The sequence below is a fragment of the Ochotona princeps genome, chromosome 1 (assembly GCF_030435755.1).
Source record: "Ochotona princeps isolate mOchPri1 chromosome 1, mOchPri1.hap1, whole genome shotgun sequence".
Lineage (NCBI taxonomy): Eukaryota > Metazoa > Chordata > Mammalia > Lagomorpha > Ochotonidae > Ochotona > Ochotona princeps.
Window position 1 is genome coordinate 32466474 of NC_080832.1, and position 24202 is coordinate 32490675.

General features: G+C 39.3%; 1 protein-coding gene across 16 annotated transcripts in view; it reads left to right on the plus strand.

Annotated features, from left to right (window-relative positions):
* EPB41L2 (erythrocyte membrane protein band 4.1 like 2) overlaps positions 1-24202 on the plus strand; it is a 214528-nt gene that overhangs the window by 145368 nt on the left and 44958 nt on the right. For 15 of the 16 annotated variants that reach the window (XM_058674388.1, XM_058674491.1, XM_058674332.1 and 12 more), the window contains exons 4-8: positions 3518-3622; positions 13217-13259; positions 17454-17529; positions 19778-19996; positions 21945-22032. In XM_058674388.1, the coding sequence (XP_058530371.1) occupies positions 3518-3622; positions 13217-13259; positions 17454-17529; positions 19778-19996; positions 21945-22032 (531 nt within the window). Of the gene's footprint in view, positions 1-3516; positions 3623-13216; positions 13260-17453; positions 17530-19777; positions 19997-21944; positions 22033-24202 lie in introns of those variants that run through there. The other variant, XM_058675136.1, reaches the window with a different exon arrangement.

The following is a 24202-nucleotide window of genomic DNA, read 5'->3' on the forward strand; positions in this document are numbered from 1 at the left end:
TTGGCTGAGAGCTGTGATCAGAAACAGAATAGCTGCGGTTAAAATGAGGCATTCCAGTCTTGGATGTAGGCAGTTCTGCTCATCATGGGCAGAACCCCATGTCATGACAGCTAATGAACCAACTTTGTGTACTGCAATCTTAGGTGCAAGTTGTAAAGCAAAATATCCCTGTATTCCTTGATTAACAAACACGTTTTTGTAATTTTTCTTATAGCCCCGATTTCAAGTTGCTTATTAAAAGAATCCCAAGTAATGACAATGAGAAAAAATTACCATTTTGGGTAGATGTATGGAAGACTAATATTTATGGGTATCACAAATAAGGGCATATTTTTTAAAGAGGAAGTTCAGAAAATCTGAGAAATTAGATCAGGTGATCATTCTACAACTTTAATCTTCTGGTTTATGATATGAGGCTGGATTAAATGTGAAAGCCTGTTAGTATTTAAATGGAATGATTATTTTAAAAGAAACTCAGAGGTCCTGTGATTTCCGTTGTGCCTTAATGAAGAAGTTCAGTAAGCCAAATATTTTGATGAACGCCCGCTTTCGAGGTGGGTCTTTTCATTTTAAAGAGATGCAACTGAGCATAGAGTAGTTTAGTAATCTGCCTGTCGTTAGGTGCGTTTTTAAGAGGATAGGGCTGGTGAGCAAACCTAATGAATGCCACATTTCTCCCATTTGAGAATTTGGGAGGGGAGAAGGAACAGTTTTGGCTTTCATTTCCCTGTCTGTTTCATGTACTATGAATAGGAGTTGCGGGTCGGTTCCTCTCCACTGAGTGAGAATTGTCTGTGGAGTGTTGTGGAGTGGCTTGAAGTGAGTCACTAGATGGTGTTGATGTTAGCACATGCCCTGACCAGCTTTACTGCAAATCAGTACTATATGATTTTACAATGTGGAGCATCTAATATGTGTCTGTTAATTTATTACATGTTTTGTAAGAAGGAATATAAGCTAGTTATCATGTTTCTTTTGAGTTATTATCTAGAAAACGAATCAGCTTTTGTAGAACTCCTTCTAGATTTTCTGTTACAATTTTCTTCTTTGCATCTAATTTTTTAGCTTTTGTGTTTCTCCCCCTGGTGTGTTTATTATGTTACTATTATTATAAACAAAAAAGCCAGAGAACAATTCCATTTCTCTTTTTAGTAGTTTAGCTCCTTGAAGGGTACATGATCCCGTGGATTATATATAAAAAGGCTTTAGTATGAAGGTTGCTTTGGATTTGGTAGGAGCCACGCCACTGCTTCAGGGAGCACCTGTTAACTTGGCCCAAATGATTCTGGTTTGTCAGGTTTGCCGGCAGGAGTCACCATGTAGCCCTTAGCCTTGTATCTAAAAACATGTCTCTTGCCCAATAATTCAGTTTCCATCTCAGGCGTAGAATGCATTCAGTTTAGGAAGTGCTGTGTGCTCCCTTTGGTTCTCAAGACCTTGCTCGTAGCCAGCAAAAATGGCCTTGGCCTGCAGTCTCCAGACATCGTGGCTCTCTGTAAGTCCTGTTTCCACCAGGCTTCCAAGGCTCCAAGATGAGGAAAAAGCTGCTACAGAATGTTTAAGTGATACATGTCAAACCTGTTGAATACCTGTGATTGTATGTAGTGAAATGAAATTATTGTAGATTATTGGGTTTTATTTATCCTCCTTGAGAACTGTAATTTTTTTTTTCAATTTGAAAACTTGTTGCACTTTGTCAGCCATACTGTCTTTCACTATGTCTTCCTTCTGTGATCTCAGGACTCTCGTGAGGTGTGATGGTCCTCTTTGTTCTATTCTTTTTGTCTCATATTTGCCCTTTTCTTTCACTGCCCCATTTGAGATAGTGTTTTGAAATCTGCCTTCTGGTTTGCTGCCTTTCTCTTTCTCTACGTTATATCCTGTCTGTCTAGGTTATAAATTAATTGTTGTTCTCTTTAATTCTTTTTGATAGTTGCTTTTCCATAGTGATTTTTTTTTGAAGATTTATTTATTTTATTGGAAAGGCAGATGAACAGAGAGGAGGAGAGGCAGAGAGGAAGATCTTCCTCCGATGATTCACTCCCCAAGTGACCACAGCCGCCGGTGCTGCGCCAATCTGAAGCTGGGAACCAGGAACTTCTTTCTGGGTCTCCCACGCGGGTGCAGGGTCCAACGGCTTTGGGCCGTCCTTGACTGCTTTCCCAGGCAGGGAGCTGGATGGGAAAGGTGGGGGCTGCCGGGATTAGAGCCAGCACCCATATGGGGATCCTGGCACATGCAAGGCGAGGACCTTAACCACCACGCTATCACGCCAGGCCCCATAGTGATATCTTAAGACTCATTTCTTTAATAAAACATACTTCTTTTTTGTTGTATACTTGATAATCCCATTATCTGTAGACTCCAAAGATATGATTCTGATACTTTATTTAATTCTCAATAATGGTGGCGAGGTTCCCTGTGCATCTGTGATTTTTGATAATATTTGTGGGGATTTTGTCTGTGTGAATCGTTTGCCCCTGCCCAACAGCTGAGCATGTCTGACCTTGGACTAGTTCAAACTGAACTTTTTTTGGCACTTCTATGGGAGCTGGATAATGTCAATACTAGCCTCCTGATCTGCATGTGGGCTAGGCAGTGTTTAGTCTTCGCTACCTCCTTTCCTCAGGTGTGGTCTGTAGAGTAGCAATTCTGCGGTGGAATAAGTAAATGGTGTTTTTTTTTTTTTTTAAGATTTTTATTATTATTATTGGAAAGCCGGATATACACAGAGGAGGAGAGAGGAGGAGAGACAGAGAGGAAGATCTTCCGTCCAATGATTCACTCCCCAAGTGAGCCGCAAAGGGTCGGTGCGCGCTGATCCAAAGCCGGGAACCCAGAACCTCTTCCGGGTCTCCCACGTGGGTGCAGGGTCCCAAAGCTTTGGGCCGTCCTCGACTGCTTTCCCAGGCCACAAGCAGGGAGCTGGATGGGAAGTGGAGCTGCCGGGATTAGAACCGGCGCCCATATGGGATCCCGGGGCTTTCAAGGCGAGGACTTTAGCCGCTAGGCCACGCCGCCGGGCCCTGTAAATGGTGTTTTAAGAAAACAGTTGTAGGTTCTTTAGCCAGATGGTTTTGGGAAACAGATGGAATGATGAAAAACAGGATTTCCTTGGTGTAGATCTTCTTAAGCTGACACACGTGCGAAAGAGCTTTTGCTTTTTCTTAGTTGTAGGTGGTAACCAGAATCCTCCTTGTCCTGCTCTGTCCTTTTCTGGGAACAGGAGGTTTATACCTGGGCCATCTCAAGGGAGTAGGGGGACCCCTGGACTGCTGTGACACATCCAGGTCGGCCGGCTGAGATGCTCGCTCTTGCTCACTGCTTCTCCCTCTCTTGTCTTACTCTCCTCTAGGACTGTACAGAACTTGATGGAAGCTTGTGTTTCATGGAAAAATTATACACAGATTTCAAAATATTCCACTAAAAATTAGGCACCTGTTATGATGCCCTTTCCTTAATGGTATTTGTGGAATCATTAACTTGAAGAGTAAAGCTACCATTTCTGTTCCTCCAGAAACGTGCTAAGGGCCAAGTGTTATTTGACAAAGTGTGTGAACACCTGAATCTCTTGGAGAAGGACTACTTTGGACTTTTGTTTCAGGAAAATCCCGAGCAAAAAGTAAGTAATTTCATTTATCTTTTTTAAGAAAATATTTTACTTTTTTCCTAACCAGTTTGTTTCACTAAGAACATTTACCTGTAAGATAACCTGTATGTTTATAACCGATTATTTTGTGTTCATTCTTGAAAGTAAGTAAACATCGAAAAAATGATCTTGTGCAGAATCACCTGTCAAATTAGACAGTTTGTGTGTGTGCATGTGTCTATGTGTGCTTTCTGCTAATGTCATGAACAGATAGAATGGAGATTCCCAGAACACCGGGTCACAGTCAAAAAAAAAAAAAAAAAAGGATTTCTTCCCAGTATCTAATATTCAAATTGCAATGAATAGAATGAAACAGTTAATAGAGGAATGTGAGTGCAAACTTTAGTTGCCTGCATACCGTGTTTGTTTCTGTTTACATGCTCAGCAGTGAAACGCGGGGTACTGCAAGTGATAATTATGTGTAAATTAAATTTTCTCAACTTGCTTAGTCTTAAATGCTTGATAAGTAATTTGTGGCTTCCACATTTTACTAACGACAGTTAAATTGCATGCCTGTATGCTGAATAGTGAATGTTCTAATTAGAACTGTTTAGAATACTCTTCTCAGAAGTAATAACACATTTGACTAAATAAACTAGGTGCTTTTTGAGGGCTATTAATTGTAAGGTAGTCTTTCTAACATTTGCAGTCATTTATTCTTCCGGGCCTCAAAGCTGTATAAGAGAAGTGGTGAGAGTTTGACTATTATTGTCTACTTTGAAATCACATGTTGGTAGACTCCTAAGAGCATTTAATCTGTATTAAAAGGGAGAAAGTTTATTGTATTGTAGAATAACATATTATAACCTAAAACGGGCCTTATTGCCTTCGGAAATCTAATGTTTCTGGAATAGTAATTTTGTGTTAAAAAAAGTGATATTTAAATAGAGGAAGTTGCTGTTTTTACTTTTGATAGCTTCATATATATCTCATCCATGTTTATCACCTTAGTCTCAGACTCATTTTCTTAACTGCCTAATTAATGAAAATTGCACTCAATTGTCCAAAAGGCAACTGATCATCTTCCCCTTAAACTCCATTTGTCTCTGAAAAGTGGTTCTAAATTCCTTCCCACTCTGGCTGTTTCCACTGCTAGTAAGTCAACAAGATCTCCCCTGCTCGTGTCTCCTCTTCTTTTTCCACAGACCTGGCTTTGGTTTAGATGTCCATCACCCCTGGTTTTCACTGTTTATTAATCTCCTAACTGGACTGATTGCCTACTCCTTATTTGATCCTGTTACTCTTTGGCTTAAAACTATGTAAAATACACAGCCTGACCTCTATATTGTGGTCTGCAAGGCCGTAGATCAAATGATCTCAGTTTAGCGTCATTTCTTGGTAATCTCTCACAGACCATATTCAGTATACATTAAATTTTCTCTGAGAATAAATCTTGCTAATTTACATTATATTTAGTTGCACTTAATGTTCCTTATGTGTGGAATGCTTTTTCCATTTCTTCTCTGTCTGAATGTCTACCTTAAAGTATCCTACTCTGAGGTTGTCTTTGCCTCCCACTACCACCCTTTGATTTCAAATTCAAGGGGAATTGATTTTTCCCCGTGTATGTCATCTAATGTTTAAGAACACAAATCTTATTGGTGCAACTCTTTTTCATTACTCTGTAATTTCATCTAAGAGTGGAATGATGAGTTCTCCCAAATGGAGAACTGTGTAATGACAAGATCCAGAGTGTGGCATGGCAGGAGACAGCCCACATGAAGAGTAGACCTGTGTCAAGATAGAGAGCAAGATAAGGGTAGGTTTGGGTGAGTTTACCATAGCTTTCTCATTGACAAAAAGGTGCTAATACTAAATAAAGAGTTTAGAATTCCCTATTTTGCTTTGTAGTTTCTCGTATGAAATGTAAGATGAAAATACCCCTGGAAGTAGAGGCATATTTTGTGTCTAGTTACATTTCAACTCAAAAGTTTTTGGGAGAATAGTGATATGTTCTTTCTGAGACATTCACGTTTTAGGAAATGGGTGTTTACATATGATTATCAATGTATTTAATTGTTCACACATAATCTAGTATGCTTTCATATGTTTGTACTGTATAATTTTTATTCCTTCTTATATAAGCAAAATCTCAGTCTCCAAAATCACAAGACAAAAAAGTTTTATATTTCTGGTGTAGATTTCTGTGTAGACCAGTCTCCTCCCACTCAGAGACGTATTGTTACGATATTAACTCAAGCACTCCTGCTTTGTTTGAAACCTGACAACAGGATGCAGGGATGTAAACTTTATTTTTCCCACCATACTGTATGTTATCTCTATTTAAGGAAATTTCATATACTTACTATAGTCTCTTATAAAGTGAAGCTGAGGCAAAGCCACAGATATTTGCATGAATATTTTTTGTGAAGAGGCAATCTAAACTTCCTTTTAGTTTTAGCATAGTAACTGTATTTCATCGTTAGCACATTGAGTTGGAAGCAATTCAATTCATCCTGAGTGTGAAAATGTTTTAGAGTTTGTCAGAAGTGTATATCTGAACTTTTATATGGAAAATGTTGAAAAATGCAGGTTCAAATAAAATAGGCAATTCAAGCAACATGTTATTCCAAATCCATAAAATTCTTGTTTCTATATCGTATAGAATCATCCATCATTATGGGTTTTAGATTTTCTTTAGAAGGAAAAATACTGTCTTGAAATTTTGTTGTTAATTCAGTTTGGCATTTAACCCAGACATTATAATGTAAAAGAGGTGCTTAAAAATGTAGTTCTTATCCACAGCTAACCTTATGAAAAACAGTTACAGTCGTTATCTGATAGCCAGACCGTGTCCCTGAAACTGCAACATCTCAAATGTAAAATCAGCTTATATGTATAAACCACTATTTCATAAAATTCTGTGTTCAATCCTGTTAAACCTTTTATAATCCCACGTTTTCCTAAATGCATAGTGAATATTTCACCGCGATACAGAAAGTCTGTAACTTTTCTCCCAACACCAGCATTATAATTTTTATTAGAACTGGTTTAAGCAAAGGGATCTGTTTCAGTGCTATGAATTCCTTTGGAAAAATGCACATTTAGGCAGAATTACTTTTGTACTTTCAACGTTTGTAACTTAGGGTGATTTGAGTTGAACTTGTTAAGTTTCTCTCACCTGACAAGATTGAACATAACAAAAGCAAGTGAGGAAGGAAGGTATGGCTAGGCATTTGAAAATAATTCTAACTTTGGGTGTTAGAGTCCAGCCTGAAGGAGAGAGGTTTTTTTTAACTGCTAAAGAAAAATTTTTTCTTTTATTCTTTAAAAAATAATTTATTTATATGACAGAATTGGGGTGGAGTGGTGAGAGGTATATTTAATTCACTGGTTCACTCTCTGTATGGCTGAGATTGGGACAAGGCTAAGCAAGGCCAAAGCCATGAAGCTCCATCCTGGTCCTCCACTTGGGCCATCTTCTGTTGATTCTCAGACACATTAGCAGGGAACTGGGTCGGAAGCAGAAGAGCTGGAATGGCTATAAGTGTGTGTCCTTGCAGAAGAGGACTTGACCAGCTGCTGCATCAGGCCAGCTCCTGAAAATCTTCTAGTACTTATTAAAATGACTGACGTGCTTGGGAAGCACTAGATGATGGTTCAAATAGTCCAGGCCTTGCCATCCACGTGGGTGACCCAGACGGAATTCCTGGCTTCAGCCTGTTTGGCCACAGCCCTTGTGGCCTTGTGGGAAGTGATTTAGCACAAGGAAGATACTCCCTTCCTCCCATTCTCCTTCTTCCCTTTCCTCCTTCCCTGTCCCTCTGAGTGTGTCTCTGTTATTCTGCCTTTCAAATGAAACTTTATTTATTTTTTTTTAAGATTTATTCATTTTATTACAGCCAGATATACACAGAGGAGGAGAGACAGAGAGGAAGATCTTCCATCCGATGATTCACTCCCCAAGTGAGCCGCAACGGGCCGATGCGCGCCGATCCGATGCCGGGAACCAGGAACCTCTTCCGGGTCTCCCACATGGGTGCAGGGTCCCAATGCACTGGGCCGTCCTCGACTGCTTTCCCAGGCCACAAGCAGGGAGCTGGATGGGAAGTGGAGCTGCCGGGATTAGAACCGGCGCTCATATGGGATCCCGGGGCTTTCAAGGCGAGGACTTTAACCGCTAGGCCACGCCGCCGGGCCCCAAATGAAGCTTTAAAAAAAAATTGGAAGATAGATTTTATTTAGAAATATTTTGATAGCTCTAGGGACACTGCCTTGGGGTTTTCAGTAAGTTAGAGAGGGTGATCTGATATCACCCCTGGGAACAGTGGGGCTGTTGAGGAATCTCTCAGATACCAAAGGAAATCAGATACTACATTTAATCTTAGCCAAAAGGCTGAGAAGCGATGGGGGAATCAGAAATTAAGACGGGAGAATCTGGCTAAACTAACTTATTAACCAAGGTTCTTGCTAAAATTGGGCGGTGCATAATTGAGCACAGAAATCCAAAAGTTGAGACCTTACTGAGAAGGTTAAGAGGAGCCAGACAAAAATTAGGTGAAGTAGAGATTCTGTGTCAGAAGTGGAAGAGGGATTTTGCGAGTCTCCAGGTGTCCCCCAGCTTGGGGGATGGTCAGGGCTCGCTGCGTGGCCTTGTATGCGCCAACGCCTACAGGCCGCGGTTCCTTTGGTGCCTGTGGTTGCCTGTCTCTGCAGGGTGAAAGCAGTTAGCACGTTGCAATAAAAAACAAACAAAAAACACTAAGTCTGGCACTCTTTGGGATAGCTGCTTAGTAAGATGGGGAGAAGTTCAAAGAAATGCTTAGGTATGACATCTGCCTGTCTGTCTTAGACACCCACCACAGTTCAATCACGGGTGCTCCATCCTGCAGACCACATCTAGTCCTAAGTACTTTCCAAAACCTGTGGAGTCAGATTAAATTTTCACCCTCTTAATAATGAGAGGTGAATTCCAGCAGGAGTTTAGAGGGGAGAACAGATTATATTCAGATCACAGCAAATTTGTCATGGCAGTGGTGAATTCTACAGACTGGTTCTTTGAACAGCATTTTTACTGGAGCTGTAGAGAGAGAAAGTAAATAAGGTTGTATTTCAGTTAGAAACTGGGCCCGGCGGCATGGCCTAGTGGCTAAAGTCGTTGCCTTGAATGCTCCGGGATCCCATATGGGCGCTGGTTCTAATCCCAGCGGCCCCCACCCTTCCCATCCAGCTCCCTGCTTGTGGCCTGGGAAAGCAGTTGAGGACGGCCCAATGCATTGGGACCCTGCACCCGCGTGGGAGACCCGGAAGAGGTTCCTGGTTCCCGGCTTCGGATCAGCGCAGCACCAGCGGTTATGGTCACTTGGGGAGTGAATCATCGGACGGAATATCTTCCTCTCTGTCTCTCCTCTCTGTTTATCTGACTTTGTAATAAAAATAAATAAATCTTAAAAAAAATTGGTGAAAACAAAAATAGAACTCACTTCCTCCCCCATCTGAGTTTATTGCCGTCTAATATTTTAGGATCAGATTTTAGTTTTCATTAACTTCTACTGGAAGGCTGTGAGAGGATTCCTCATTACTGTTGTTAATTTCTTACATATTTGATGTTTATTTGGAGATAACTATATACTGAATTAGTGTTTTATTTGTAGAGTAGGGTACACAGAGACAGTGGGGAAAGAAAACTCTAGCAAGTTGAATAAATGAATATCCCTTCCTTAGTTATATAAGAAATGCATTTCTAATTTCTTTAATAAGCCCAGATGAATTTTATTGAAATATGAGGTTGTTGTGGCACAGTGGATGAATTTGCCAATTGCAGCACTGCCATCCTATGTGGATGCTAGTTTGAATTCTGGCTGCTTCTCTGTTCCAGCCCCCTGCTATTGAGCCTGAGAAAGTAGTGGAAGATGGATAACCAAGTATTTGGGCCCCTGCAAGCACATGGGAGACACACACAAAGCTCCTGACTTTGGCCTGGCCCAGCTCTTGACTGTTAGTGCTGTCTGGGGAGTAAACTAACAGGACGAAGATATTCCTTTGCTTGCTCCTTCCCTCCATCCCTGTTTCCCTCCCTCCTTTCTCCTATTCTCTCCTTCTCTCTGTTAACTCTTTCAAATAAATAAATACATTTAAAAAATAATTGAATCTGACATGAATTTCAGCTCTTCTGAGTTTTGCTTTTTATCTTGAAGTTTTTTCTTACCTTATTTTTTTTGCTTTTATCTTAATGTTTGATAAAACTGAGGACATTTCTTTCTTGCCTGATCATGAATTACCTGAAGCTGACACTAACTGCGCATCAGAGCACTTAGACCAGACACACTATTCAGTGTGTTAGTGATAAGGGATCCGTGGCATTTGTGTTTTATCTATTTCTAGGAAAAATCTTTGGAAGGACAGCTTTGTGGAAAAGACTGCCTTTATCTGACAGGTTTCTGTAAGGAAGAGGGGCTTGATTTTTATTTGATCTGGCTCATTTACTACAACTATATTTTATGAACCTAACATCCATGTTATGTTTTTTTAGGGAATGGTTAACTGTAATAAATAGTCATATAAAATCCTTTATATAACATATCACCTTTGAGAATATCAAGTTATGTGAAAAATGATTCATACCTGAGAGCAATAAAAAAAATTCAGTTTTGTTACAAAAGAACGAAATGTTAAAGACCTTTGGATAAAATAATTGCCTAGAACATTTGTTCTTTGAGAAGAGTTAAAATAAGTCAGTAGTTGAAAAGAACCATCCTGTGAGGGTAGACATTGTGATCCCCAGTTTGCATTTGAGAAAATGAAAGCTTAAAGCAGCCAAGGAATGTGCCCACATCTCAGGAATTTGTGGCGAGACAAACTCCATGTGTTTCTGATTCCAAAGTCTGCATATGTGGCTCTGGCAGCGGTATCTTTACATCTAATGCATAATGGTGATGCACTGTCATGTATCATGGGTTCGAACGTAGGTGTAACTGTGTGTATGTCCACATTACCACATGCATTTAGTTTTTTCTGATATAATTTTTCTTCCCTTTGCATCAGCTTATTGAATTACTCAACCTTGTCTTTAAATATCACTCTCAAGTTTATTTTTATTATTTCATTTGTTATTGATTTTATGATTTCATTTGTTATTATTTCATTTCATATGAAATTTTTTTGCCAAGCAGTAAATAACCTTCTAACATGTGCTAGGTGATTCTTCTCATTAGATGAAGCTTAGAAACACCTAGCTAGATAATACTTCAGTTGTGTAAGAGCACATAGACAGTAATACTGCCCATTATTTTCATGAGAAGGATCGTATAGTTTGTATCATGTCTGTTTCCAAGAAGAATTTTCATTGCTGTAGTGTAGCTGTGTAGAAAAGACTGCCACTGGCTTTCAGTTTATGTGACCTTAAGTACACATTCGATTAACAATTCAAATGACGTAAATCTGATCAGAATTTTTTTTAAGATTTTATTTTATTTTTACTGGAAAGTCAGATAAACAGAGAGGAGGAGAGACGTAGAGGAAGATCTTCCGTCCTCTGATTCACTCCTCTAACAGCCTCAATGGTCAGAACTGCACTGACTTGCAGCTAGGAGACTCCTCCGGGTCTCCCACGTGGGTACAGAGTCCCAAGGCTTTGGGCAGTCCTCGACTGCTTCCCCAGGCTATAAGCAGGAAGCTGGATGGAAGCAGGGCTGCCAGGACATGAACCGGCATCCATATGTGTTCCTGGTGTGGGCAAGGAAAGGACTTTAGCCACTAGGCTACTGTCCCGGGCCATGATAAAAATCTTATGAGTTGTGATCATTTAAAATCACAGCATAGAAAGAAATGAAGGAAGCAACCATAGTTATTGATTGACAGGGATGAATTTAGTACTCACCAATGACCACAAACTGCCTAGTACCTGGCTCATGTGATAAAATGATGGTCTACCCAGGCTTTGAAAAGTTGTGGTCCTGGGGAAAGAGGAGGGCATCTTGCTTCTTGCAGGAATGGAGCTTCCGTAGCATGGAAGTGAGTGTGCTTTGGGAGTACAAATGCAAGGAAGGAATGGAAGGACTCACTTCTGTTGATACTGCTTGATTGCACAAGGTAAATTCTTCTGTTTAGTCTTCCAGATAAGGGTCTGAAATAGGAAGGAACCACTTCAGCCTTTGGTACTCTGGCTGGCAAAGTTGTGGAAAGTGGCTCAAGAATTAATTTCGCTGGTAGACTGATCGCTTGTATGTCTCGATCCGGAGAGCTTCATTTACTCTTTATCCTGCCCTGCAGCAACTCTCCAGTAATTGGGATTGGTGCTGTCTAAGAGAATATGTGGTACCAGCTGGTGGGGAGCACAGAAGATGATTTGCTTCCACTGTCCTCTGGAACAGGTGGTCTTTACGAGTCCTCTGTGGCAGGCAGCTCTGTCAACTGTCACACTGAATGAAACTGGAGATTTGGGAGCTCCGCCTTAAACAGCAGCAGTTTCTCTGACTCTCTGCTCTTTCTCAGTGTTAATGGTCTGTGGATGTTTTTTTTCTTTTCTGTTTGGCACCAATTGCTTTTGATTCAGTTTTTCTTGCTGTGGTAGTTAATTTGCTTGGACGGAAATGCCACCCGCTTGACCTTTCTTCACCTCTCCCCCAGCTTTTCCAGTCTGGACCAGAAGCTGAATGATCTGTTTTGCTCATTCTTCTGCACTCAACATAGCTGGCCGTTTGCGAGCCAGCTGTTGTGTGGGACAGCAGCTGCAGGGCGTGGGGGCTGAATGCCAGGCTCTTTTCTGAGGGGAGAATTAGAGATGTTCCCTAACAGCACTGGAGGTACCATTACAGGGTCCCACTGGTCCTTCCCAGCAGTGGCTCATGCAGCTGGGGTAACAGTAACGTGAAACTAGAGCAGGCTCTGGCAGTTCTTTATTGAGGGGTCTGAATGTAACCAGTGTTTGAACAGAACCATGCGCACCTTGGATCCTTGAGTGTGGGCCATGGACAGTGTGGCAAAATCTGAAGGAATCCATGCAACTCTGCTTTCAAAGCATCATGTGTTTGTACTTTTTAATAGTGTACGGCAATGTTCTCTTGGACCATTTTAAGATATTGTTAAGATAGTAGATGATACTTGTCTTCTGTGCGACAGTAAATATTTTGTTTGCTTTATCTAGCTGAATGAAATTTTGTTCAAGCACAGATGTTCCAATGTACTATTTAGAGTACCTGTTAGAATGAATAGAAGTCATTCATTGTAAGGCCATTTGAAACAGTTCAGTTATTTGAATCAGCTAATTTAAAAAATTGCACTTGTCAGTGAGAATAAAGGTAAATTTTAGTAATGAGGGGCATAGAGTGAGAGAAGTATGAAAATGGAAAAATATTTTGTATGGCTCTTGTATTTACAGTTTTGAACAACAAATGTTTAATGTGCATAGATGATTTTAAGCTAATGTTCTAAATTGATCTTTCAGATAGTATGGTGACTTCCTAACATAGTTTTATGCTGGTTTTCTCAAGTTGATGAAAGTGAAAATGCATTCCTTATTGTGATTTCTAGCTTAGAACTAAGTTAGAAGGATAGGTGAACAAAAATTGTGTTTAATTTTGAACTCTGAAGTATTTCTTACAGTAATTAACCTTTTTCCTCCCACAGAACTGGCTAGATCCTGCGAAAGAAGTAAAAAGACAACTGCGAAGTGAGTATTTCAATAAGCATACATTAAAATGTTTAAGTTAGTTAAAATGTTCAACTTAATCTTTACATCTGTGTCTTTCTATCTTTAATGAAAGTTATAGGAATATAGACCAGAATAGCCCACAAGATAAGGAGGAATGGTTATCCTGTTTATTTATGCCATCTGAGAAGTTAATAATACCAGTGGTATATTTGTAGAATTTTCGGCATTTATTTTCTGTGTAGCTTAGTGACTCCTATCTTACAGATTCTTTTAGATTCACATTGCGAAATATCCTCATTCAATGCCTACCACTGTAATATGACAACCTTAACTTTTCTTCTAAGAAAGAATGAAAATCTATTTTTCTATAAATTTCAATTTTTATGTAAATTTTAGTTTAGGTGGGACTCTGACTGCTTGTCCGCTTCACTTTGGAAGCGTGTAATTTGTTTCCTGCTAAGCATGTCCCCATCCCCAGAGGTACACAGGTAACTGGTGGAGATATGCTGGAGTGAGGCTTCTGGGCGCTGAGGAAGAGACAGAACAAGCTCTTCACTTTCCCCAGATCACGCCTTCCTTTTGCTTCCCAGACCATGGCTATAGTACATGTTTTGGAGCCTAGCATTGTAGCCGGTTAGGCTTGTGTTGTTCTTCCCACTTCGCAGTTTGTTCTTATTATAGAATTCCAAAGCAATGTGAAGTGTGTTGCCCTAAAACACCTTCAGCTCCTTTCCTAGATTCTGCCTCTGCAGGTGGCTGGCTGTGACAGACCTGTGCCAGGAACTTTTATTATCCCAGAGAAATTTTAAATAGAGGATTTGATACTTGGTTTACTAGTGAGTCTGTCAGTGACTGAAGCAGGTGAATTAGGGAGGCATGACAGCTGGAAGGCTTAGACTGGAGAACAGAATTTAAAGAGTGGGTAAATTCCTAACAGTCATCAAGTCTGAATTGTCCATGGCTAGCCATTTTTTTACAGAGTTAGGCTGTAATTGCTTCTCTGCCTTCTGGCTAAGATCAAGTGTGGAGAATCAACATGCAGAATTCCTGATTCTGTGATTACACTTTCCTGCTTTTATTGCTAATGCCAAGGGATTGAAACAAATCTAACCTTCTTCTTTTTTTTTCTCTACTTTTTGCCTCCCATTTTAGATTCTCTACATTTGTTTTCTTTTTCTTTTTGTTTTAATCCTTTTTAGTTTTTATTTTAAATTTTGAATTTTATGGTACAATTCTGTAGAATCTGGGATTCCCCCCCCTGCAATTTCCGCCCACTGACTGATTTCCCCCACATTATTACAATAGTACAGTCCTCAAAAGGAGTTACAATGCTGTCAGTATGTTATTTAAGTGTGCCCCCACATTGCTGGTGCAGACAGTGTCATCAGTCCTCTTCCTATCATTTCCTTCCTTCTCTCCTTTTGATTTGAAGCAGGCATCTTATTTTCTTTTTTCCTGTAGACTCTCCTTTCCTTATAAAAATGTCTTTGGTCAGGGTTACCACTCTTCTGCGTTCGCTGGGGACAGAGGGATTTTCCAGGAAATAGGACAGTGCTAGGCAGTCTGACCTGGTTCTTCAGCCTGCCTTTTATCTATGGTTTGTGCTTTTCTATCATTCATTGTTCCCTTCCTTTCCCTTATTACATTTATTATTTTTGTGTTTCATTCATGTGTTTTTGCTTCATGGTCAAGAATGAGAAAAGAAAAGGAGTAAGTGCACAGAGCTACAGTGCATGGAAAGCTCTGCAAAGTTCCCTTTGTCCCTCCGGCAATCTTTACAGGCTCTGTGGAGGGCATGGATTCAGAAAGGTATATGCATGCTTGGTTCCTAGACTTCTGAAACCAGTCCTGCCAAGTGGCACAAATACAGAAAAGGCCAGCTTCTTAAACAGGGTTGTTGTTCCGTTGAGTTGTTTCTGTGATTTTGCTTTGGCTCCTGGTGATGAGTGTTTCACTCATTTCAGAGTCATGGATAATTACTTTTGAAAATCTCCTTCTGAGAGAAACCTTTTCTACAAAGTTTCATAACTGTTGGAAGACAATTTAAAAAAAAAAAGAAAGTGTTGGGCTATTTTATGGAAGGCAAGACTCTTAACTAATTATAAATCAAATTCTTATGTTTTTGATTATTTGTAAAGCTTTTAAAGAATGATTTTATGATTTTTGCCCTTGTGGTTTAGGAAGGATGACAATAACAAATAAGATACACTTTTTAAATGATTGGATTCATTTCTTTACATGGTCTCCTCTGCTGTCTCCTCTCTACCATAAAGGTAGGCTTAGGAAATGATGATTCTCTGCTGTATTTATCTCTTTCTTCCTGTTTTTGTTTTGTTTTGTTTTGTTTTGTTTCATAAATGGAGGAAGGAACCACTCTATCCTTGCCTTGCTGCTGCTGTGTTTTTGTTGTTAGTTTTCAGTTAATGGACAATTAGTAAAGTATTTGTTAATCTTTTTTGAGTTGCTTATAACAAGGGACAAATCTGTTTTCTCAAAAATACCCAACTAAAACTATAGAGAGAGACCTTTTATGGATAAATGTATGTAAACAATCCATAGCTGGACTATTTGGATATAACTAGGTAGGTACAATTAGGACAATATATAATCAAATTAAAGACATAAGTTGGAAATTGTTTAGTAGATTTTAAGTGTTCCCTTCAACCCAAAATGGTAAGCTTGTGAGGTAATATCTACATTAATTAACATGAGTTTATTATTCTACAATCTGTATTTCAAAACATATTGTACATCATATGCACACTTTTGATCAGTTAAAGATAATAATATTATTGGTACATTTCAGCAACTTTTAGATTTGAAAATATGTCATAAAATATAGATGTTCCCATAGAAACTTATATCCATAGTTGTATCTAGGCAAGCATATGCTGGTGTTGATACTGAGAAAACAAATTGGCTATGAAGAAACAATAAGCCCATGGTGACTTTGGTTGATTATGGACAAGTAGTCACCTCACAAGAAGTGCTACTGCATAGACAGTGTGTGGCTGTTTGATAATCAGCATGGTGCTATAGGCTAAGAAACATCTTTTGATAGGAAAATATTTAGGGTAGAACTGACATCTGTTTTTCAATTTCAATGGAATTGACTTTGTCAGCAGAATAATGTTGTATCATGCCAAAATCCATCTAAAATTCATATCTTAGGGTAACCAGTTAGTAAATATTTGAGAAAAAGAATAAAATGATACATTTGATAATAGAATGAGATTGCAGAATTTTTTTTGTCAAGTCCATAAGTTAAAGCTCTTGTGAAGCCTTCAAATATGTATGGAATAACTTACATGCACATTTTTGTTTTTATTTTAGAAGTATTAATAACCTTTGAGCAGAACTGTACTTTCAGGCTGCTGTGATTATAGGAGCCTCTTTAGCAAGGTAGAACCTGCTCTCTTCAGATCCGATGTTGTTAGCTACTCAAAACAGTATATATGAAAACATACAGGTTGCAGTGTTTTAGCATTTTTATTTAATTTATTTTTTATTGCAAAGCCAGATATACAGAGAGGAGGAGAGACAGAGAGGAAGATCTTCCATCTGATGTTTCACTCCCCAAGTGAGCTGCAACGGCTGGTGCGCACCGATCAGATGCCGGGAACCAGGAACCTCTTCCAGGTCTCCCACGCGGGTGCAGGGTCCCAAAGCTTTGGACCGTCCTCAACTGTTTTCCCAGGCCACAAGCAGGGAGCTGGATGGGAAGCAGGGCTGCTGGGATTAGAACTGGCGGCGATATGGGATCGTGGTGCATTCAAGGCGAGAACTTAGCCACTAGTGTACTGTGCTCGGCCCAGTGATTTAGCTTTTAAAAGCTACTTACAACATAGTTTTTGATATATTCATTATTTAAAGCATTGTATAGTGAAGGTATACACTAAATAGGAATATACTCACTTTTCCTTTATGAAACTTGAGAAATCCTCTATCAACTGTTACAAGGAGGTTATATTAAAATTTTTGTATAGTGATTACCATTACAAAACACTTGTTGACATGCTTATAAACCTATGTGAAAAAAGTGAGTCTTTTCTTCAGTGAAATCATTGTTTATCTGTCATTTAGCTTTCTGTTTGCGATGCACATGATAACTGAGAAACAAAATTCCACAAACTGATTTGTAGTGGGATTTCTCAATGCTGTATCAGATAGTCTTCTGTTCACATGAGTAACCATGATGTTTAATCGTTACAGATCTTCCATGGCTGTTCACTTTCAATGTGAAGTTTTATCCTCCGGATCCATCTCAGCTGACAGAAGATATCACCAGGTAATTTATCGTAACTTTCTAAGATGAACCTTTGCTTTTAGTTCTCATTTATTTGTGCCCAGTGGGGAGCACAGCAATCATTTGGATTAAAAAACAAAATAGTATTCCATGAATTAAGCGTAGACATTTTCTTTGAAATGTTTGCTTCCAAATAATTTGAAATGTTGCCAGTTTCAAACATTTTTGATTGCTTCTATATTCACCATTTCTATTTGATTGACAGAATATGATTAATAAAATGATCCCTGGAAACAGTTTCCTTTAAAAAGCCACTGACATTTAATAATCAGACTGTAACATGAAGATGGGGTTTAACTGTGTAATTCTTGTGTGCCTGTGTTCATATAGCCTCATATTGCAAAGCTGAAGTAGTAGTAAATAAATGAAATTTGTTTTAATTGAAGTAGTCATTTTTATCCTCTATTCTCCTCTAATGAAACCCTGCATAGCTAACTAGGTATTTTAAATATATCTGCTTGTAAATTGTATCATTTATAGGAATATATGATTGGATTGCGGATAAAGGATTTAGCTTAGGAGCAAGAGAGCAGTTGATTCTGAGGGTGGCCGAGTATTTGGTAACAAGGGGACATCTGAATCATCATTACATTGATGTCTAAAGTATCCTAGACTGAGTACAAGCTATAGAATTTCTTTGATTTGGTAACAGCAAGTTTGAACAGTAAGTATAAACAGTGATTTTTATATGCTTTTTAAAAGTGTTTTTTATGTTTTTAAAAGGACACTTATGGTCAAATGTTGCAGGCATTTAGGAAGTGAACCAGCAAACGTTAGAACTTTTTTTTTTTTTTTTTTTTTGGCTTTTGCCTCCACTCTATGCCTATGTTCTCCTCCTTCCTTCCTTTCTGTGTGTTATTCTAGCTTTCAAGTAAGTAAATCGTTCTTAAAGTGAATGTAATTCCACTGAGGAGGTTCTAGGGAAATGCAGTTCTTAAAGAAGAGTCCCTGCAATGCCTACAGATTAGCAGACTGTATTAATATTGGGAAGACTTTTTATTCTCAAGAGTATTAATGAGCACCTGCTATATGGGAAGTCTTTGCCTGCCGTGGAGTGATGATGATGATGATGTTGGTGATGATGATGACAACAATAAACAGAGTCCATGCCCTGCCTGTGATAGATTTGGATAATGGTTAATGTGTAACTGAGCTTATCTGGAATCGGGTAGTAGATTGTGCTAACTCAATAAGGAAGCCTGGACCAAAGGCCAGCACTGCCACTTGAGTGTGTTAAGGAGAGAGCAGGAGGAGAGTTGAGCCTACAACCCAGTCTAAGCAAAAATAAACACAGGAAGAAAGTGACCAATTGCCAGTATGAATGGCAATTCCTGTAAGATCTTCAAGAACGAGGGCATGGTCATTTATTTCAGAGGGATGTGTGATGAAATTTAAAAAGCCATCAAAGGAACCGATAGAGGCTGAAATGAAACATTTCTAAGAGAATGTAAGTCCCATGTTTCTACATCCTGTTTAGTGAAAAATAAATTCTGTTTTGTCTTGTAGCAAGCCATATGGAATATTAAAGAATATCACTGCTGTAGCTAACAAGTATTATCTTTAGCAGTTATTCATTTCCAGGTACCGTGTCAGACATTTTACTTGTAGTATCTTATTTTTTATGCTCCCCTTAATGGGGAGGTAAAGTTCTTTCCATCTTGCAGGAAGCAGATTAACCTTAGATCAGTAACTTTTTACTGAATGTCTCACAGCATCAGCTCTCCCAGGCTGCCAAGTCTGTCTTGAACACTGAAAAACTGCCTCTTCGGATGGCATAGGTGCAGGAACAGAAGCTTCCAAATGGAGATTTACTTTGAAAGTAATGTGAAGAGATCCAAGATGGGGTGACATTACCTTTTCGTGCCATTGACTGAGACAGTAGTTCTAAAAATTTCATTTTTATAGCTCTTGAGGGGTATGCTAATTGTTATCACAGTTGTAGCAATTGAAAGCTTTTTTTACTTAAGTTGCAAAATTCTTCACTGTGACAGTAATCATGGTTTAGCTATTACCAGAGAGCAGTTCAGTATTTCCATTCTAGGAAACAATCTTCTGGACTCAGTTTCTTTGAATAGTCTGCAAGTTTAGGAGTCTGGGGTATGATTTTTGGTATGGATAAATATTTACCTTGTATATTTGTTTTCAAAGGAATATTAAAATTTTAGGATTTGAAGCCCTATAAGCATAACTAATTGTCCTGCTCCAACCCTTTTCTCCCCTCGCTCCTCAGATACTTCCTGTGCCTTCAGCTTCGACAGGACATTGCCTCTGGACGCCTGCCCTGTTCTTTTGTGACTCATGCCCTTTTGGGATCCTACACGCTGCAGGCTGAACTTGGGGATTATGACCCTGAAGAGCATGGTAGTATTGACCTTAGTGATTTCCAGTTTGCTCCCACACAGACTAAGGAGCTGGAAGAGAAGGTGGCTGAGCTGCATAAAACCCATAGGTCTGTTGGCTGGCTGGATGGGGATGAGGGTGGGGCTGATGGAGAAGAGGAGGGTGAGGATGGCTATGGGTGGATTTCAGTATCACTCTCGGAACACTGGCTAGGTGTTTGAGAAGATTATGGTGTTACCTGGTTTTTGCTTTTGCTTTACTAGTGTGGACAGCTTTTGAGAGAGCCATCATTGTCTTTATGAGGAGCTACCCTCAGAACCATTAAGACAACTTTCAGCCTTTGGGATAGGCTGTTTTTGCTTTTGTGGCTATAATTGAGGAACCGTGCCTACGAGATTATCTATGTTAATTTATTGGAAGGCCATTTACCTATTTGCACTTCCTTTTAGTTGTTGTCATAAATGTATATTATAAGAAGTTCTGGGAGATAATGGGGCATCAGGATTTGAATTAGACATGCTGATGGTGGGACTCAGCATTGTGGCACAGTAATTTGAGCCACCACTTACAGTCCCTGGCATCTGCATCAGGGTGCATGTTCTGCTTCTGGTCTAGCTTGCTTCTGATGCCTCTGGGAAAGTATGGATGATGGACCAGATGTTTGGGCCCTTCAATGCTCATTGAAGACCCAGATAACTTTCCTGGCTTCACCCTGGACCATGGCTGCCTGTTGTGGTCACTGGGAGAGTAAACCAATGGGTGAAAGATTCTTTCTCTTCCATTCTCTGTCACTCTGGTTGTCATATAGATAAATACATTTTAAAAAAGAAATGTCAGTGGTGATGGATATAGGAGTAGTAGCTGAGATGCATAGCAGGCTTCACTGCATGCAGAAGATGCCCTGTGTTCATGAGGGAATACTTGAAGTACTTTAACACCATGTTACACATTGAGGGCTTTGATATTTGTGTGAAAAGATAATAGATGTTTTACACAGGATTTTAAAACTCTATTTATAAAATAATATATTACAGAATTACCATTTTATCAAGTATTGACTAGAAGGACTGGCGTTATGGTATAGTGTATTAAGCCACTGCCTGTGATTCTGGTATCCTGTGTGGCTACTGGAATCAGTCCAGCTCCCTGCTAATGTCCTAGGAAATTGGTGGAAGATGGCCAAAATGCCTGGGCCTCTGGCAACCTTGTGGGAAACTGGGAGGAAGCTCCTACCTCCTGGCCTTGGCGTGGCCTGGCCCAGTCCTTGGTTGTTGGAGCCATCTGAAGTATGCCAGCAGATGGCTCTCCTTCTCTTCTCTGAGAATTGGCACTTCAAGTAAACAAATTTTTAAGAAATGGACTACAATGATTTGAAAGGAGCTTTCAGAGATTAGAGGTTTTAAATAGATCACATTCATAGGTTTTTCTTTGAAAAATTATAAATGCCATATTTGAATACAAGTATTGTTAACTTTATTCAAATTTTACTTACCAGACATTGATTGTATAGTTGCTATTTGGAATATGTGGTGCTGTAATGCTGTGAGAATATGATTAATGGAACATGGCCGTATTCTCTAGGACCTTAAAATTTGTGTGTTTGGGGACTTAGGTAGGAAATGGAAATAATTTTAGTATGGACAGAGGAGTGCAGTATGTTATCCTCCATGAGTGTAAGTCAAATGCAAGTAATTTCCATCTTTATTATGATTTATCCTAGCAAAATAAGATTAAGAGGTACACCTGTGTTTTCTTGGCAAGATGGAATCAATTTTTTAAAATATTATTTTTAGCTGTTCATATTATTGATGGGGCCTTTTTTATCCAGTAGAAATAATTTTAAAACATTATAAGATAAAAAGGGCAAGAGTGATGGTATATTTCTTTGTGAATAGCAGTTTAGAGTTGGGTCTGCACACCTGTTTTTTCTTTCCAGCAAACTTCAGTAGGTTACCTGGACTACCCCAAACTCTCAGAGCTCACACAGCCTTTCCCCATTTTGAGTACATTTACTGTGCATCAGCTAATAAAATTGTGCTGTTTCTCTTGACTCTCAGGGGCTTGTCTCCAGCACAAGCTGATTCTCAGTTCTTAGAAAATGCGAAGAGGCTTTCCATGTATGGTGTAGACCTGCATCATGCCAAGGTATTGTGGATTAATGGGAGGGGGCGACATTCTGTTCTGCTGACTGAAGTTTTGGGAATGTTCTGGTTTTAAGACTGCCCAGTTCACCTGTGGGGAATACCTATTTGTTGTCACCCAAGGATCTATATGGTATTTGTGTGTGTGTGACTAATTGTGGGGTTTATGGCTGTCAAAGGGATCGTTTTTTTCTCTCCCTGTTGTGTTCTTCTTTTCTCAGTCGTTTGAGTTAGTATATTTTCTTAGATGTTTGGTGAGAGATGCACATTGTCAGTGTTTTTCACCCCATCCTGGTTTTTCTGCATGCTTGTTCTGGCTAGATTAGGTGCTGTCCAAGTCTGAGTTCTTTCTCTTAACCTCTGTTCTGGGAGAAGGTAACAGATCTTAGCAATCATGGAAGAGCCAGTGTGACACAGATTTAATCACCTTCCATAAAGCCTAAGAATAGGCCTTTTCCTGCGAGAAGATTATGCCTTTTCCTGTCTTGAACTACTTTGTGAAAGAACAGGCATGTTGCCGCCGACTACAGGTGTTGAAGCATCTTTAGTTGAGTTGGAGAAGTAGCAAGTGAATGGAATGATACAAATGTGTGGTAGGAGAGGTTGAGCTGACTGGGCCAGTAACAGATGTCCTCTGCATCCTGACTCTGGGTGATCACCTAGTGGGGATAGTCAGAGGTTGAAAGGAAAGGTGAAAGGCCAGTTTGCTTTGTCAGAATTGTCCATAGGCCATTTAATGTCTGGAGGGAACCTGCTGTTGAAAGACCCTGCCAGCCCTTAACGTGTAGCGTAGGAAGCCAGGGTTACATCTTCAGAGAAATCTCTAGGAATGACCTCCACTCAAGTAATTTTTTTCACCCCAGGTTCCATGTTAGTATTTTTTGCTTTTGTGTTGTTAATTGTAGCTTCCTTTCTACTTTAAATATCAAAGTAATACATGTTCATAAACCATGCTTCTCTCTACTTTGAGCATGAGAAGCCAATTCTCAGATGTCAATATTGTAAGATTTAAAACCTCTTGTTTTTGAATGGGATGTCTTAGAAAAGTAAAAAGCTGCAGGCTCTCAGTTAAATACAACAATGCCAAATTTTGCTATTTATTTAGGGGCAGAACACTTAAAAATGCAAGGTAGCATTTATTATCTATCATGTGATAATTAGAAAATAATTGGCAAATCACATTTGTGGCTCATTTAGAAAGTATCTGACAATTTAAAAGGACTTTTTATGTCATTAAAGTTTTGTATATTTATGTATTTATGAAATTCAGTCTTAATTAGAATGAGTTCTAAAAGGCACATTCTAGTTGGACATATTGAAGAGTGCAGAATCAAACTTTTGACGAAAGTGTAGGGAAAGCACAGACTAGTACCATGGCCAGGTTGATAAAATAGCTGCTCTAAGCCTCAAGGGGGAGATGCAGACAGCAGATGCCAGGCCTGGAAGGAGAGAGCTGTGGGAGAGCAGCTTGTATTTGTGACTTTGTTGCTAAGTGACATAATTAAAACACAGAACATCAGGGCATGCTTTACAGGCTTCTACTTCCTGTCATTTTTCTATAATTTTTGAGCATATATACACAGACGATTTCAGAGCAATTACATGGAACAGCTAGAAATCCTCTTATGTATTTGAAATACACTTGAATTAGCGTGATTTTTTTAAGCTGGATTGTCCTATTCAAAGATTGTCAAATTAGATAGTTTCGTTTAGTGTTTCAAATGATGAAACACTGTGGTCGTTAGGATATGCCATTTTGGCAGATATGCCATCATGACCTCCTGCCTCTCTGTGGCCATGGGCAGTGGCAAATACATCATTTGTGTCTGGTGCCAAGTTGTTTGGGGCACCTGTAGATGATTCATTCTAGCTTTTTACTCTCTTCCTGGAGAGAATTGTGGGTGCCAAGTTAATGGTGAGTCAAACACCCTGTAGATTAGATTTTTCAGCCTGGTAAAGTTGTTCCACTGTAATTTGTTTGTATATGTGAACTGTTCGAATATCACTGCAGAGAAAGCAATTACTATTACCGAGTCCAGTATTTTTATTTCTAAAGAACTAGTATAAGTGATGTTAAATTATAATGGTGTAATTATTGAGTTGAAACTTAGACTAAATATGCTATTTGTCCCAGAAATTTCAGTGAGAATTTAGTTGTTAATGATTTTGGAAGG